The sequence below is a fragment of the Neovison vison genome, chromosome 6 (assembly GCF_020171115.1).
Source record: "Neovison vison isolate M4711 chromosome 6, ASM_NN_V1, whole genome shotgun sequence".
Lineage (NCBI taxonomy): Eukaryota > Metazoa > Chordata > Mammalia > Carnivora > Mustelidae > Neogale > Neogale vison.
In genome coordinates, this window is record NC_058096.1 from 55,586,683 (window position 1) to 55,604,787 (window position 18,105).

Below are 18,105 nucleotides of genomic sequence, written 5' to 3' on the forward strand. Positions count from 1 at the left end.
AAGTCATTACCTTGGCATAAGGAAACAGAATCAAATGTAATGGGATAAAGGCTATGGGAGTAAAATTTGTCCACATATTAAGAAATTTAATAATGAAACACAGTGATACTGAGAAGTACTCTAATATCATTGATTGGAGAAATGAAGCAAACGAATTAAAAAGTACATTTCATAGGGAGGTCCATATGACAAATGGTTTCTGTTTCAATTCATATTTTTACATTAAATAATTTAAAGGAAACATTAAATCATATTTTGTAATAATGAAATATTTAGGCAGTCTAGAAGTTTTAATTATAATCAATATATATTAATTCACTGCTCTCAATCACAAATGTCTATCTGAGGTATATCTGCTGTGACGCATTAGTAACGAACCTCCCTCTGTAGTGTTCGTATAACATGCAGTCTTTATTGGTTATTTCCTTAAAATCTGCTACCACTGTTGATGCTCTTAAGTTAGAGCTGATGGTACTCTCTAAAGCAAAAACACTTGTTCTCCTATTTCGACTTGTGATAAATGAAACCTTTCCTCGATCCAGTTGAAACATTTATCACACTCAGGGTAAATAGGAAGGAAGGCATCATCAACTATCTTTAAACAGAATATCCTGAATGTTCAACAAGACTGTGACAGAAGCAGCTAAAAATTGTTTTCAGTTTCTTAAGGATAGCTGGGTTTTTCTCCACCCCTTTGCAGTAGTTTTACATATAATTTTAAGCACAGTATTCTTTTCCACAATCCTGATATCTGCCCATGACCCATAAGCTAAAAAGAAAACAAGAAACAATAACAACAAAAACGACAGTTGACCAGCTTAAGAAAAACAAGAAACAGTGAATAAAACTCTAAATCTACAAAATAACACCATGCTTTAAAAATAACACAAAAATCCAAAGCAATCCTCTGTTTCTTATAGTCTCCTTTAAAGAAAGCTCGCCTGTAAATGTCCATCAGCGAATATTTCCCCTCATTCTTTGAGACAATGTGGCAGTTGAGTAATCATGCAGGCTGCTCTAAAAATGTGTCTAGTTAATTTAGGCAGTTTATTTTGATAGCATTCACCTCTTTTTGATTATAGCAGGTGTTTCAAGGATAAATTTGCTGGAAATTGTATTTTGTTTAAACAACAGCAGCATGTACATTTATGGCCTTACTATATTAAAAAGCATTTATTGTCTGGCAGCAATAGATACAATTACAAACATTTGTGACAGTAATTGGAGCTATTATTCCTGCATGGAGCCTCATGGAGACCAACTTATTGCCACCTGTATTTACATTTGTTACTGGTAATTGTAAAAGCTGATTTTTTTTTAATTTGGTGCCTTATTTTTTTTTATTTATGTGAATATTTCTCAACAAAAGGTCTTTCTACCAGAAAATCCTTAAAAATTATAAATGTAGTTTCTTCATTACTCAAAGAACTAGCAGAATCACATTTTAATGGCTAATACATACATAAACTATATTCTTGTATCCTAGCCCACAGAATATATTATACCTTTTTGCTCATAGATGCAAGAATCCTATCAATGTAGCCTATCCAACAACCAGAGTACAAGTCTTAAGAAATGCTCTTTATTTCCAAACTGTAACAATTCATAAATCCTTGCAGGTCAGAAATATTTAGAAAGCTAAATTTTATTAACATTCTTCTTACACTACATCCAAACATAGTGATGGCAGAAGGTCAAAGCAGGTTACTCTCTGCACTGCTCTGGAATGAGAAAAACATCCTCTTTCTCTTGCTTCCAGATACAGATTTGTCTATAATGTTAAAAAGAGAAAGCCTACTATTGTACATTTTCTGCAGGATCTGGCTTCCAATTTGAAGAGACTTAAATCTAATATAGTAATTCTGTGGTCCCTCCAGGTTCATTTAAATGGAATTCCACCTGCTGATTAATAAAGGCCTCTCTCCTCCCTCTTAGGTTTTAGCTCTCATACTGACTAGAGAGCCCAAGGGCTCAAGACTATTGCAATGATTCCATCCTTAGCACAATGACTCTTCCAGAAAGGTTTCTTGCTGTGAATTACCCAAGGCAACACCTGTATGGTTTATTTACGTTAAAACAAAATCCAGTAGTTTGGAGTTGAAATTTAAAGTTTAAGGTTCTTTTTACAACTGCACCCTGAGAAAGTCAGACACTGAAAAACAGGTAAGGATCTAAAAAAGCAGTTCAGTGAATCAAAGGCTTGAAATAATTAGAAACATATGCTGTAGTACTTCCAAAGCCTTTAAAAAATATATATAATCTCTTTATCTAAATTCTTGTAATGAACCTGAAGATTTACATAATGAGTAGGAGACATTTTGGAGAAATGAAGGGGGTACTTAGCCAACTATCTTTTAAAACAACAAAGCAGGAAACATTTAATTATAATTTGGAAAAAAATCAATTTAAGTCATTAATCAAAATTTTAATTACAATATCCACAGGGCATTAAAGCATGATAGAACATTTGTTCATTGCATCAAATACCCCATATTAAATCGTTATAATATACAATTGTTTAGGGATAAATACTGTATAATTGAGGAAAAGGGTCTAAGGTTTAGCTGAAAACTGATTTCACACTTTCTGCTCTTTCTTATTTCTGGAGAACAGGAATAAATATTATTAATGTTTACTTGATTTCTATTATGGTAAAAACCCTTGACTTGAAAAAAAAAAAGTCATTCTCCTGATAAAGACTGATAAGACTGATCATTTTAAGTAGCCATTTTCCCTCGGTTCAATGGATTAATCTGACTGAATATACGAATGGAGAACAATGTCCAGGCCATAATCAAAAGTAGAATTCTGATCTACTGGGACACATGGGTAGCTCAGTCCATTAATCATCCCCCTTTGGCTCAGGTCATGATCCTAGGGTCCTGGGATACTGCCCCAAATCAGGCTCCTTGCTCAACAGGAAGTCTGCCTCCCCCTCAGCCTGCTGGTCCCCTTGCTTGTGCACTTTCTCTCTCCCTCTCTCTGACAAACAAATAAAGTGTTCAAAAAAAAAAAAAAAGAAGAAGAAGAAGTAGTAGAAGAATTCTGACCGACAATCTGCAGCAACTAGTCCAGGAAGTCAAACCATAACCTCTGAGTGAAATTGGACCAAAACAGTCAGGACTTAGTAACTGCTGGCTTCCCCAGTTTTTCCCCTCACCCACCTGCTTCCAATGTACAACCAGCCAGACAGAGCCACGTATCCTCTCCGAACCAGACACATAGGAGGCCCTGCTTCTAGTTAGCCTGCCTCCAAATCTCTAGTCATATCTGAACATTGCTGAAGGCTTCCCTTTTTTCCAGTATAAATCTTTCAAATACTCCTGCCTGCCTTTAAGTCTCTGCCAAATGCAGGTGATGATGGCTAACTCCCCGGCTATGGCAAGCTCTAAATATGTAGTCTTTGTTCTCATTTAGGTGGTCTCCTTTATTTCCACAAAATCAAACATAGGCTTGTTTTTTATAATAAAAAGGAAAATAAAAAAGAATAATGTTCGTCGAGAAACAGCATTATTTAGTGATTCAAAATTAATAAAAAACACAGAAAGTCAAATCTGTATGAATATGCAGCCACATCTTTTATTTCCTCAGAAATTATGGAACATGTAGAATTCTTTGGCAGCTCAGTCTCCAGCTAGTAGTTGTCAACTGATTCACTTAGACGTTTTAAAAAATTACTGTTATGGAATTAAAGATATTTTAATCATGAAGGAAAATATTATCTTTCAATAAATGACACCACGTACTTCCACCACCAGTAACTATTTCTCCAACTGTTTCTCCAAAACAACTCACTGGCAGGTTTCATTTCTTGCTATTGGTCTGTATTCTCAGATCTTATGGTCCTTATGCTTGCCCATATTCTAACTATCAGCTGTTGCATGACTCTGCTCAGCCGGCCATTTCTCTACCAAGATCTTAGGCCTCCTGGTTTGATCCCAGCCTGCTGAGCTTGGCCAAGCCATCTCTGCTACCTACCACTCAGCTGAAGTTATGGCTTGTACATTTTAAGGATGTGTGGAATTGCTCATGATGCACTTCTGTGTTTTTAAAAACAGAGGTGTAACCTGAACTGTATACACAGAAAAACACACGGAAACAGTGGTTAACATATATTAAGCAATTCTTCTGGCAACATTCTAAGTGCTTAAGCTACACTAATTTATTTAATCCCTTTAATAACTTTTTTTTTTAAAGATTTTATTTATTTGACAGAGATCACAAGTAGACAGAGAGACAGGCAGAGAGAGAGAGAGGGAAGCAGGCTCCCTGCTGAGCAAAGAGTCCGATGCGGGACTCGATCCCAGGACCCTGAGATCATGATCTGAGCCGAAGGCAGCGCCTTAACCCACTAAGCCACCCAGGCGCCCCCTTTAATAACTCTTTGAGGTAGGTTTTATAATGAACTCCATGGTACAGATGAGGAGACCGAGACATAGTGGTTAAAACTTGCCCACAGAGTCCAACAGCTAGTCACTATTAGAGCCAGGATTTGTACTCAAGCAACCTGGATTCAGAATTTGTGCTTTTAACCAGTATGCGATATTGTCATTAATGGAATAGGTAAGAGCCTGGGTTGTTAAGTTCAAATATCTGTCACTTACTACGCAAAAGCAAGTTACTTCACTTCACTGTGTTTCAGTTTCCTCCTCTGCAGTGAAACATACCTGTATGTAACAGGGCAGTGGAAAGGATGAAGTGAGTAAATATACATGTGAAGTGTTAAGAACTGTACTTGGCACATAGTAAACACTTGGTAAATATCAGTTATTATTACCATATTATATATACCTTTACTAGAGGAAAAAAACTGGAAAGATTTATCAAAGTGAATACTTTGAGCCTGATTACTTATATGAGTCTGATTATATCCCCATGTAAGACTGTAAGGCTGATATTTTAAAATATTCCTTTAAATGATGGAAGTATTAGTACAGAAATTTTATAAATTTCTCCTGAATATTGATATAGGCACTGAATATGAGGGCCATGATAGAACACAATAATATTATAATAACAATACTATAATTTAACAATAATTAATATTTATTTATTAGGCATTAATTATGTCTCAGACACTGTTGTTGGTGCTTTACAACAACTGTGTAAGATAAGTAATACACTTAGTCCCATTTTACAGATTAGGAGAAGGAGGGACAGAGAGGTTTAGTAACTAGTTCTGGATCATACATCTAATAAATGGTAGAAATATGAATTCTGGGTGGCAAGGGAAGATGTGTAGGATAGGCTCTACCTTCCCTTGATCTTTGTGACTACCCCAGTTCCACTAAGTTTCTGAAACTCTGGCCCAATAAATCAGGAATTGATAGTGAAAATAAATGTGGGATCACTAGCTTCTAACTCATAGCACACTGCCCATCTCTCTTCCCCTTGAATTGCTTCCATATTATTTTTATAATTAAAAACAGAAGTGTATTTTATTTTATTTTAAGATTTTATTTTATTTGACAGAGAGAGATCACAAGTAGGCAGAGAGGCAGAGAGAGAGAGAGGAGGAAGCAGGCTCCCCACTGAGCAGAGAGCCTGATGTAGGACTCGATCCCAGGACCCTGAGATCATGACCTGAGCTGAAGGCAGACACTTAACCCACTGAGCCACCCAGGCACCCAAAAACAGAAGTGTATTTTAAAAAGACTCAGAGAAGGAAGCTTGGATGGCTCAGTTCATTAAGCGTCTGCCTTTGGCTCAAGTCATGGTCCTGGGGTATGGGATTGAGCCCAGGTCTCCCTCTCCCTCTGCCTGCTGGACCCCTTGCTTGTGGGTGCTATCTCCCTCTTGGTCAAATAAATAAATAAAAATCAAAAAAAAAAAAAAGACTTAGAGATCAGGAGAATTCTTGACCAGTTATAGATTAAAGTTTATTCTGATTATAATCACAGATGTTTGCTCTTAGTTCTAAATTTCACCAGAGTACTTATGTAACACTTGTGGGCACCAACTGCTGGTCTAACAAAAAACAATAAAAAAGACATAAAAACACACAAGAAGAAAGGGAAAGAGATATAAAGAGAAAAAAATGAGGCAAAGAGCAAAAAGTGCAAGATATACAGTCACAGTGTACTAAAAATGCTCACAGTTGATTTTATTAGGTGGCACTGTTATCTACTCTAATTCAGCTGTCCTCAGACTGCTCTTCTAAGGAATTGACTCCAAAGCCTTACTTCCTTGGTCATAACTGAGGCATTAACTAGAATGGAATGACCCAGGATTTGTCTGAATTTATTGACTTTCTTGGCAGAACTTCTGACTATGTGTTTAGACACATTATTCCAAGTCAAGGTAGAGCTGAGTTGGTCGCTGGGTATATAACACTCTAGATGTAATCACCAGGAGCATTCTCTATAACCAACCCTAAAAAGGAAACTGCTAATATGGTCCATTCAAGCTAACATATGACAGAAGTCCTTCACTTTCAGCTGTGGTACATATTATTTGTATTTTTGGCAACATATGTATTTTCCCAATTGTAATTTATATAAGCTAATATTAAAATTTGTTTGCGTTCTTTGAAAACTGTGAACAGTAACAAGTGGTGCCAGAAAAAAGGTTAAGTTAGCCCAGCAATAAAAACCTAATTACAATTAGGGGAACATAAAATAAAATAGTAGTATGTGAGAGGATCTCATTAAAGCATACATACTACAATATGCAAAAAGAAAGACAAGGAGACTTCCTTTTTTTTTTTTTTTTTTTTGCGATTACCTGCCAGTAAGCATACAAGGAATAAACTGAATTTGTGAGAAAAGAAAGCAAAACAAACATTTGATCCAGTGCTAAATAAATATGGAACTTACTTACTCCTAACACAAGGTCATTTTCAAGTACTTTATAATGGGTCTAAATAATGGAGGCCCTTTATTATTTATTTCCCACATCTCTATGCTATTTAAAAATTAATCTAACGGTGATCAGTAAAGCACATTGATCTGAAAAAAACTAATTTCCCCTCAAACACAAAGTTGAATTCTCTAAATGTCCTAAATAGCATGTGTTGAGTGAAAGATAACTGTTTTGACCAAGAAGAGAGGAGAGGATTTGGTTCTGGTAGCGTCAGGAGTTGAGAAGAACGGGATATACCACGATGCAGGAGTCGACCTCTTCTGATGGAGGATAGTGAGCCTGTGAGAAACCTCATCTGTGACCAGATTACTTTTGTTTCTGAGGCATGAAGAACACCTCTTTATTCACTAGCCCCTTACTTTCCCAAATCAATGTGTAATTTTATTTTTCTTAAGTAAAGCTGAATAAAGAACTGACCCATAACCTGTACTTCCCATTTGATACCTCTGAAACACTGAGTTTGTGAAATACTGGACACAAAGACCAAATGATCTAGAAAAGAATTCTGAAAAAGCACTCGGATATTACTTTATGTCAGTATATTTTACTGCAAAAACCTAAATTCAAATGCTATTCATATAAAGAAAAACCCTCAAAACTTCATCTGACATTTCAGGATGTTGCTTGTAAAATTTGACTATATAAATTAATTTGGCACAGTGTATCCTCATTAAGATCATGGCTGGCAATACATAGCACGAGAGTAAGAGGCCAACTTTCACCTAGTTAATTCTTCCTCAAATCAGGAGATCACTGACTCTCTAAGAACCCAGGATTCTGATTACTGTAATATTTGCTTGTTAGTAGAATTTGACCTGTACTTAGTTTTGTAAAACTGTATGTGTCAGAAGTTGCATTTATATCCTTTCTTCATTCAGTTACTCCTATTATGTAGAAATCAATGACCATGCTTTAAAAAAGACTCTGGTGTGATCCTATTAGGCTGTAAATGAGATGTTGGATTTCAAGAGTTTACTTAGCTTGAAAGTAAATAAATTAAACTTGCTTCTTTGTGAGATTAAGATGTACCTGAGAGTTCCTCACTACATGGTTATTCTAACACGTCATTCTAACTAGAATAACAATAATAGTGATTTTTAAATTTATCAGATTTCTTCTTATAAAATTAAAGAATTAAAAATTACATCCCCCCCCAGAAATCACGTTTTTGCAAATTATGACATCCAGCAGAGATTAAATCAGTGAAGAAATCTGTATTAACATGTATTTATATAAAAGAGATACACAAACAAAAAATTCACCCCTAAAGCAGCCAAATAATGTCTGTCCGTAATGTTTGGGTAAATACATGGTAAACAAGCTGCAGGATTTGCCCATTTACCTTTAAGTTTGTTCCTCAGCTATTCAGTCTGCTGCCCTTATCCTAATCTAGGACTGCCCTGGGAGTCTAGACTGCTTCTTACCTTCTCTAGGACACAGTTTTATAAGCTCAAATCCAGACATTCTGAGAATGAATTTGTTTCCAAGGCATTCTGAAAGCAGCGATCTTTGGGGGTAGAAATGGTAGACCATATTTTCAGAGTAACAAGCTTCCTTAGAACCTAGTTCCATAATTCTGGTGCTTTTCTCCAGCCACCTAGGATAAAAAACCCTTTAGTTTCCTGACCTACTCGTCTCTCTAGTCCCTTCTGCAGACATTACTATAGTATTAATGAGAATGGTATTGTTTAGTCACCTCTTAGTTTGTTCTGAAGTTATTGTACATTGTAGGTAAGAAAGAAGCAGAAACTTGATTAAATGGGTCAGTTCATCTGGCTCAATCCCCAAATCTTAATGCAAATGCTTTGCTTATTTGCTTACTACTTGACTTTTAATCATATGTACTGAATAGATTATGTAAGGCAACCTCAAGGATGTCTTCTGTTCTGCCAACCAGCAGAGTTCCAAAACCATTTTCTAACTATAATCAGTTGGTATACAGTCATAAAATTCCAATTTTGTTCACCATTCACCTGAACAAAATATGATTTCTATGAAAATACATCAAAATGTATTGAGAAAATGCCCCTCAATCCCAAGGAAACACGACAAGTGTTTCAAACCACTTTAAAGATCTATTGCTTTCTTTTTCCTTCTTTAATATGACACTATTGATTCTTTCAGCAACAATCTACTAAGTCTCTGCTAAGTCAGAACACTGGAAGCTAAATCCTACCACCTTAAATCATTCATATAATTGGGAGTACCCCTGACCCTGAAATTGCCTTATGAAGCTCTATTTGAACAAAATGTATTCCGTCCCCTATACCTTATTGTCAGTCCTAATCGTGACTTTCAGTTGTGGTAGTACACGTTCCACTTCGAGATTCCATTCTGCAGCATCTGTTGTGGATTCCAAAATATCTTCCTGTTTGGCAGACTCGTTCATATCCTAAGAAAGGAAAGATATCACAAGATTGAGAGCTTATAAAAAGAAACAGTAAAATTTTGAGGCATTTTAGCAGGACTGCACAATTTATATCAAGCATGGTAGTGTCAAAATTACAGTGGTAGAAGAAGTTCTTATCTGTCCCCCTAGCCATGTTGAAAGAAAACAAAGCACAAACCTGGTAGAATAGCAAAATTAGCATTTTTAAAAAGAAGCAAATACATGATTCAACCATTTTGACAAAAACAACAACAATGCTTTTGAGATATCAGTGTAACTCAATGGGAATACTATCAAATGAACAAGCCATTTAGTTATGTTAATTGATAACAGTAAAGGAGTATAAACATTCACACACTTGGTAGGAAAATATTGTCTCAGTTTGAATTTTCTATACTGAAATACAAACTACAAATCTGAAAGACAAAAAAGATAAGATCCCAGAAGCCAAGGGGACACTGCTTACAAATTACGTAGCTTTAAACCGTGATATAATACAGACATATTTGATCTTAATAGGGTGGGGGCCACATTTCTGCATCTGGTTTCTGCTGTTGGGTAATAAAATGAATTCATGCTTGTTTTTCCAATTACAAAAGAAAAACCTCCTCCCCCCCTTTTTTTTTCATTTTCTCAGCCTTTCACATCTGGGCATTAAGTATATATGGATCTGAAACTATAAAGAATATACAAATTAATGACTTAAAGATAAAACCTATCACATTAATTTTGGTAACAATTTTTCCTTTAGGCTTCCTTGATAAATTAAAAGAAAATGTAGGGAAAGCATATAAAAATGTTTAATATAGGAAAAAAAGAGACCTGAGAGACATAAATAGCCAAATACATATGTATATGATTCTAGTTTGAACAATCCAAAAGAAGATGTTCTTGAGATAATCAGGGAAACTGGAATGTGGAAGAGCATTAGATGATAAAAGGAATTATGACTAATATTACAGGTATTTATAATGTCAATGGTTACATTTAAAAACAAGGCCTTATAAATTTTAGACAAATGCTGAAATATTTACAGGTAAATGGACATGATGTCGGAAATTCAAGATGCTACAAGGCAAAGGAAAAAGAGGGGGCCTCTGGAGGAAACATGGTTGACAAACTATTACCTGCTGAAGCTGGATAATGTTACATAAGAGTTCATTATCTTGTTCTCTCCATTTCTGTTTATGTTTGAAATTCTCCAGAATACAAAACTTAAAAATAAAAGATTATATAAATAAGCTCATGGTGAAATTTCATTCTCAGTGTGAATTTATGTCACTAAAAGACGTTTCTTAAACAAAAGCTCCTTAGACTAGTCTTTCCAATCCAGTCTAATGCTAAGTGTAAAGAATAACCTTATATTGGGATTTGTATTTTGGTGGGAGATTGAGGTCTTTAGGGGCTTTAAACTCCTGACTGAGTCCCTAGAGCACTGATGGCATCAGAAAGCCTCTCTCTCCTTCCTCCTAGTTCATATTAGCAAGACCTAAACAGACTCAGAGTCCTAAAAGGAGCATACGTTGCTTTTTGTTCAGAAATTCAGGGGGCTCTATAGTTCTAACCACACAAGGATGTGTGGATAACTAACACATGGACGATGGATAACTAATACATGCCTTCCCATTTTACAGTACATGGTCTGAATTTATTCAGGTACATTCTACTTTAAAAACCAGAAGTATAAAAATAGAAGTATTGATTAATGTAAGTAAAATACAGAAACTCTAAGTAAAAAATGCTCAAGATTCTGTGTTAAACATTAAGGTGCTCACTTTAATATAGAAATACTGTATTATTTTGAGTACTAACAGAACCCAACATATGTCATAAAGTGAATCAGGGTAGCCCAAGAACACCATAGCAGGGCGGGGGCGGTGGGGGGGACAGTATTCACAAAGTAGACATGTGTGAAGTTTTATGAGACAAATGCGACAGCAGGAGAAGTGGGACTGAGTCTCCCAGTTGAAACCTAAAGCTGTGAGGAAAGTTTTGTGACATGCCACTGAGACAAAGGGGCATGTCCAATCAGCAGCAATTTTGTGAATCTTAATGGAACGTAGATGTTCTGGTCCCCGATTTACAAATAAGTTTCATTTATGGAACTACCATTTCAGCAAACTGAAGTTGGTACCGCTGATTAAATCCCAGAGCCAATTCTCAATTCCATTTTCTCATTCCCATTCCTTCTTTTTCCCTTCCCTACAAGAGGGTGGAGTCCAGAATCACCAGACAAGGCTAGAGAGGGTACTCATCCATAGTCCCACTTTCTTCAGACCTCAAGTCATAGGACTGTTCATCTTCAAAGATTTTCCTCAAGGAAGGGCACATTTTTCTAATTTTCCTAAAGGCAAATGGGTTAGCAGTGGCTCTCTCTGAATCAGACTCAGAACCTAAGAGTTACTAAGGTACACGGAGCTCAAAAACTGAATTAAGACATCCCAGAGCATAAGCCGCTCTTTGGTTTACATTGGCCCTTTAGTAAGTCAGAACTTTTCTTAAGTTCTTATTTGGTTCCCTTAAGCAATGATTTGCAAATTCTGACTCCCAATGTCCTAAAGTGATTTAATATACCAGCTGAAATGTCTTCACTCACTCCTAGGCCACATTTAATATACTGGGGGGAAATGGCCTAGTTACTAAATGAGGAAGGGCAAAGAGAGAACATTAGGCTTGGTAGAGCAGGAATAACTTATTCAAACTATACGGTCTCTTTCTGTTTCCATGTTTGCACATCTATTTCCTAACCTCGTTCCTCAGTCAAAATTTCCCAATGCCTAATAAATGGAGACATTAACTGAGCGAGCCCTACATTTGAAGTAGAAATCACTTTAAAACTGTATCGTGTCCTGGTTATAATAACTTGAGAAAACCTTTCCTTCCCAATTGTATGTCCATTTAACAAATGGTATTTTATGTGGAGATATTAGTAAAAGAGAAATAAACTGCTGTTTCCATTTAATCAAAATTTTATATCAGCATGAAGTCCCAGTCCCTCTCTGAAACAACATTAACTAAGATAAAGCATAACTCCTGGGAAATTGTGTTTTCTAGCTAATGCTGCTGAAGAAATTGAAGAAACAATTAGAAACTCAATAAGAAACAAGCTATCCAGAAGTCTCATTTATAATTAATTAATTTACCAGTAAGCCATTTGTAAAGCTTCTACAACACACAAGGTAAGAATCCAGGCACTGTGTTTGGTGTGGAAAGATAAAAGCATTTAATCCCTGCCTGCAAATAAGCCTATTAGGGGGAGTCTCAGGCTAGTTTATGGAGGTAATAAATGGACCCAAGGGAAAAAAAAATATGAAAACTGACCCTAAAATGGTCAATGGAAGAACAAGATAGTCTAAACCATCCTATAACATAAACCTGGGCTCAAACAGTGGGGCATACCACAAAAGCCAGTTTAAGGATCAAACATACAATGTTAAAAGCCTGCTCAGAATCCTGTTCCAGGAAGTAATCTCCCTATTTCCAGGTAATACTAATGGGATGGTTAAGCATCTGAAGAAACACTATATTCTGTATATCTGTTTATATATATAAACACATAAAATTGAATGTGTGTTTGTGTGTGTATAAATGTATGTATGTATGTATATTTATAAAATTGGATGTATCTAGTCTTATGGTTATAGGGGTAGAATAAGGGCAGGCCTCACATATCAACAAGGGAGGGTAAATAAAGTCCTCTGCAGCTTCTGAGCTGCTGGGTAGCCTATATGGTGCTGCGAAGGTGTTCTGTCAACTAGTTTAAATGCAGTACAAAATTTGATAGACTTTCAAAAATACCTTCACCTCTAATTAACTGGGGACTCCAGGCAGGCCATGACTACCAGTAGGGGAAGTAATGGATTTGATATTAACAGGGACAGACTGGCCCATTAACAAGTATATTTTTTATAAAATTTAAATTCAATTAATTAACATTTAGTGTATTATTAGTTTCAGAGGTAGAGTTCAAAGATTCATCAATCTTATATAACATCCAGTGCTCATTACATCACATGCCCTCCTTAATGTCTATCACCCAGTTACCCCCTTTCTCCAGCAACCTACAGTGTGTTTCCTATGATTAAGAGTCTTTATAATACCCCTCTCCGACTTCACCTTGTTTTGTTTTTCCCTCCCTTCCCTATGATCTTCTGTTTTGTTTCTTAAATCCCACATATGAGTGAAATCATCTGATAACTGAACGGATAAGGAAGATATGGGGTGTGTGTGTTTGTGTGTGTGTGTGTGTAAAATAGAATACTACTCAGCCATCAAAAAATGAAGTCTTGCCATTTGCAATGATGTAGATGGAACTAGAGGGTATTATGCTAAGTGAAAAAAGTCAATCAAACCACTACCATTAACAAATATTAATATTAATTCATATTAATATTAATATAGAGAACTGTTACAAGTGATACAGTAGAAGCACTGACAACATTTTTGGTAGACCTGATGAATTACCATCTTAAGCAAAGAATTTTAAAAAAAGAAAACTCTTTGGAATGAAACTATTTCTAGTATGTAGTACATATTCACTATTGGAAAACTCCATAAGGGAAAGGGAACTAAATATTACTGAACAAAGCATTGTTGATTATGATTTCTTGCACTTACCCATTCATTTCAGTTTTGCTATAATAAGAAAAATCTAGTGCTATAGGATCTGATCCCAAGGGTCCAAATCAGGTTGGGCATTTAGCTCTGGTTAAGATACTCCATTGGGAATGAAGAAGGAAGAAAGCTAGAAGTAGGATGAAGTAGAGTTTCTAAAATTTGACTAATCATGGATACACTATAGTACTTCCCCTTATTGACAGAGAAATACCTTGTTTAGTAAAGGAAAAACATATGGCTGCATGGGCAGACCCAAGAGTGAAGCTCAAGGCTCAGGCATCCATGAGAAGATGTTTCCTTAGGAGTGGGGATCCTGCATCAGAAGTTACAGAGAGATCTTAAGTTCAAAGGGGAGCCTGGCCAAGAAAATCTAGATTGTGAGGGCCTGGGCAGAAACTGGATTCACAGACTTCCTGGTGAAAATGGGAGATAACTGAACTAATGAAGCATGAGCAAGCAGAGGCTCTTGAATCTTCAGTTACCAAGGCCTTTTGCAAGAATGAGATATCACTGTCAGACTGGATACTGGTAAATGCTGACATTTACTAACCATAATTAAATCTTTTAGGATGTCTCTTATTATACTAATTCTGTAATACAATGGTGCTCTCAGGACTGAGAAAACTGGGTATGACTGAACCTGCATTAAAAGTTCTCAGATAGTTATAAGTTTTGTGTTCTTACGTTTGCTTTTAAAGTTTTCCAGTAGCCCCTCGGTATCAGAGGCAGTGATCACCTCTGGTTGTCTGCTTGACTTTCTGTAGCACCTCTTTTTCCTCCTAAACTTCTGTGGGCTTAGAAATCTAATATCCAAACTTGTGAGAATTTAGGCAAAGTGAGAATACAGGGGAAATACGTGAGAGCTGGTGAGAGTGGTGCTGGTGGTAAGGGTGGGACTTCACAGATTCTTTTTTTTTAAGATTTTATTTGTTTATTTGAGAGAGAGAGAAAGAGCATGCACACATGTGAGTGGGGGCAGAGGAAGAGCAGAGGAGGAGGGAGAGGGACAAACAGACTCCACACTGAGTATGGAACCCTACCCTGGGGCTCCATCTCACCACCCTGGGATCAGGATCTGACCCTAAAAGAGCCTGATGCTCAATAGACTGAGCCGCCCAGGTGCCCCTTCATAGGTATTTTTGTAATGGTAGTGGTTATACTTATTTTGTTCAGAGTCCTTTCTGGAATCTTCCTAATTTGATGCTTTGTTCCACAGAGGAAATAGAATAGGTGGCCAACAAGCTAAGTACTAAATATGTGTGTGTGTGTGTGTGTGTGTATTTATATTTATGTATTTTTAAAAGATTTATTTATTTAAGAGAGAGAGAGTGAGTATGGGAGGGGGAGAGTAGAGGGAAAGGAAGGGAGAGAATTCAAGCAGACTCTGCACTGAGCAAGGAGCCCAACTCAGGGTTCAATCCCAGGACCCTGAGATCATGACCTGAGCCAAACTCAAGAGTCAGGTGCTAAACTAACTGAGCCACTGAGGTGCCCCTGGCATTACTATTTATTAAACAGGGTTTCTCCTAAGGGTATCTAATGTCCTTCTTTCTTTATCATTGATCAATAAAAAGAGGGATAAATAAGGTATTTCAATCAAGAAAAGTATTCCACTGAAATCCAGTGATTTTAACAAATCACATCGAAGGCACAGAGTTAAAACCTTTCATGTCCCTACAAGTCAATTCTTCTTCATGATTAAAGAAGCATAAATCATGAGTCTGATTCACTATTTTCTTTTCAAATTAGGTTTTAAATGATTTAACACTATATTACTATGAAGAAAAATGTTTAATACCATATAAAAAGTATTTTCGGATTTGTTCTGAAAAACTAAATTAAACCCTGGCTATAATCCATCAAAAGAAATAGATAGATGATAGCCTCTGTCTTTAAATATATGAAGTTCATAAAAGTTTTCAATTCAATTTTAAGACTATCAAAAGAAATTTTATTGTTATAATGTGGCCTAAGATTTAAATAAATTATGCTCACAAATCAAAAAAGTTAAAAAGCTCCCTAAACACAAAATTAATTTGATTTTCGAATAAGAATTCTGAAATTATTTTTGAATGAGAACTCAACTTCCAGTAATTATTTCTGTTTAATATCTCAAATACTTGTCTTTGTCACTATTTCAGCTATTTTAATGTACAGTAAGTACAAAGGTAAAACCATCCCTGATTTTTAATTTTCTAAAGATAAAAACCAAAAGAAAGCACCCCAAGAAGTATGTATGGAACAGCTGCCATAGACACTATAGTTGGTGTTACAGAGTATGCCAAAGGAAGTTTAATTCTTTATGGAATGAACTTCTACAAGGCTTCTTTTCTCTGGGATGGCAACGTTATGGATATACCAGTGCCAAAATACATTTGAAGAGTTCAATTCATATACGTACTGAGAAGAACATGAAAACCCTATTAACTGTCAAGATTACATAGTCCCAAGACTCAAGGAAAAGGGAACTAAACTGTCTTGAGAACTGCCACTGTGGTGTAAAATGTCAAGAGGATGGGTCTGGAATCCCATCTCTGCAAATCTTACCTCTATCACTTATTAGCCCTTGGTCAAGTTGTATACCTCTCTAAATCTCAGGGTTGCCATCTCTAAGATAGGGATAATGGTATTCTCCTCAGTGGAAGGGTCGTGGCGAGGACTGAATTATATGATGTATTTTAAAAGGCTTGCACAGTGCCTGGCACAAAGTAAGCCACAATATATTTTCACAGTTACATTTACTATTATTATATGTCAAGCATGGTACTAGATTTTTTCGCCTATGTTAAATGCCTATAATAGCACCATGAATCAAAAGAGACTTATTCCCATTTTGCAAATGAGAAAAGTGAGTTATAGAGCAATTACCTAATTTTCCCTATGTCACATCATTAGCAGAGTTCAGGGTTCAGGCGATGTTACTCTAGAACACAAGCTCTTAGATACCTTAACAAATGCCCATCAATCCTTTGTTATATAGTTACAACTACATTCTCCCAGTTTATCACTTGTCTTTTTAACTTTATGGTGTTCCCCATCCCATCATTTCGTATATAGACTTTAATTTTTATGCACTCAGATTTATCAGTGCTTTTCTTCTCTGTTTTTTAGTTTTCCTGGCAGGCTTTATCATGCCAAATTCAACCTGTGTGTATAACCCTTGTCACTCATGTTTTTGTTTTTGTACCTCATCATTTTCTAATTTGTTGATCCATGCGGGGTTTATTTGGGTGTACAATATGAGGGAAGAGCCTATCTTTTTTTTCCAGATGGACAGCCTGTTATTCCATCACCCTTTAATTGAACAGTCTGGTTTTCTCCACTTATTTGCATTGCTTCCTACATTATTAATACTACGATATATTTGGATTATTTTATGAACTCTGTACTTCATCAATTTGTTTCTGTGTCAGTATATTTTTTTCAGACTTACAAAAAAAAATTACACAAATAGTACAAAGAATTCCCATATGCCCTCATCCAGATTCACCAAACGTTAGCATCTTACATAACCTCAGGGAAATTACGTATAAAGTGATACAGTGTTTCTAGTATAGTGCTGAGATTTGGGGATGTTTTCAGATTTTTCTTTGTACTTTTTTGCACCTTTGTTTAAAAAATAAGGAATATATTTCACTTTAAAAAAGAATAAAGTATGTTTAATAAAAGTAGGTAATAATAATAAATTTGATAAACTTCCAGAAACTAGCTGGTATGGGTGTAAATGCTTTAGGAATCTGAATGAGAGAGAGAAGTGTGTTTTAATGGAGATGGTGAGATCTAAGTTTAACCTTATAAGGATGTATGGAATGCTAATAGGCAGAAAAGAGACAAGCCAAGTGTTTATAGTCAGGAAAGCACCATAAGCCAAGATACTGAAATAGAAATGCACATGGCTTGTGAAGATCATATCAAGAGTGACTAGGGGCTTAGAAAGGCAAATGCCGAGGAGCAAAAAAAGAGTTAAGTACTTTGTGAAAGACCTCAGAAGCTAAGGTGAGGAATATGAATTTTGTCCTCTAAGCCAGAAGGGAAGTCAGGAAGAGTTACAAGCAAGGTAAAAATGACTTTATTTATCCAAGAAATCTTTATTTAGCACCTACTATATGCCAGGTACTATTCAATACCAGGGACACTTAATAAAATGTTAAAAATCCCCATGAAAGAACATTCTAATCATGTTTTATGAAGACTTACGGGTTATAGATTTGTGGGTCATAGAACTGAATGGGGCTGGG

The 18,105-nt window shown here is 36.0% G+C and overlaps 1 protein-coding gene across 1 annotated transcript in view; it reads right to left on the reverse strand.

Moving 5' to 3' along the window:
• IFT57 (intraflagellar transport 57) overlaps nt 1-18,105 on the reverse strand; it is a 54,182-nt gene that overhangs the window by 17,296 nt on the left and 18,781 nt on the right. Inside the window, exon 6 of the mRNA XM_044251331.1 lies at nt 9,131-9,253. Coding sequence (XP_044107266.1) covers nt 9,131-9,253 — 123 coding nt within the window. The remainder of the gene's footprint in view (nt 1-9,130; nt 9,254-18,105) is intronic.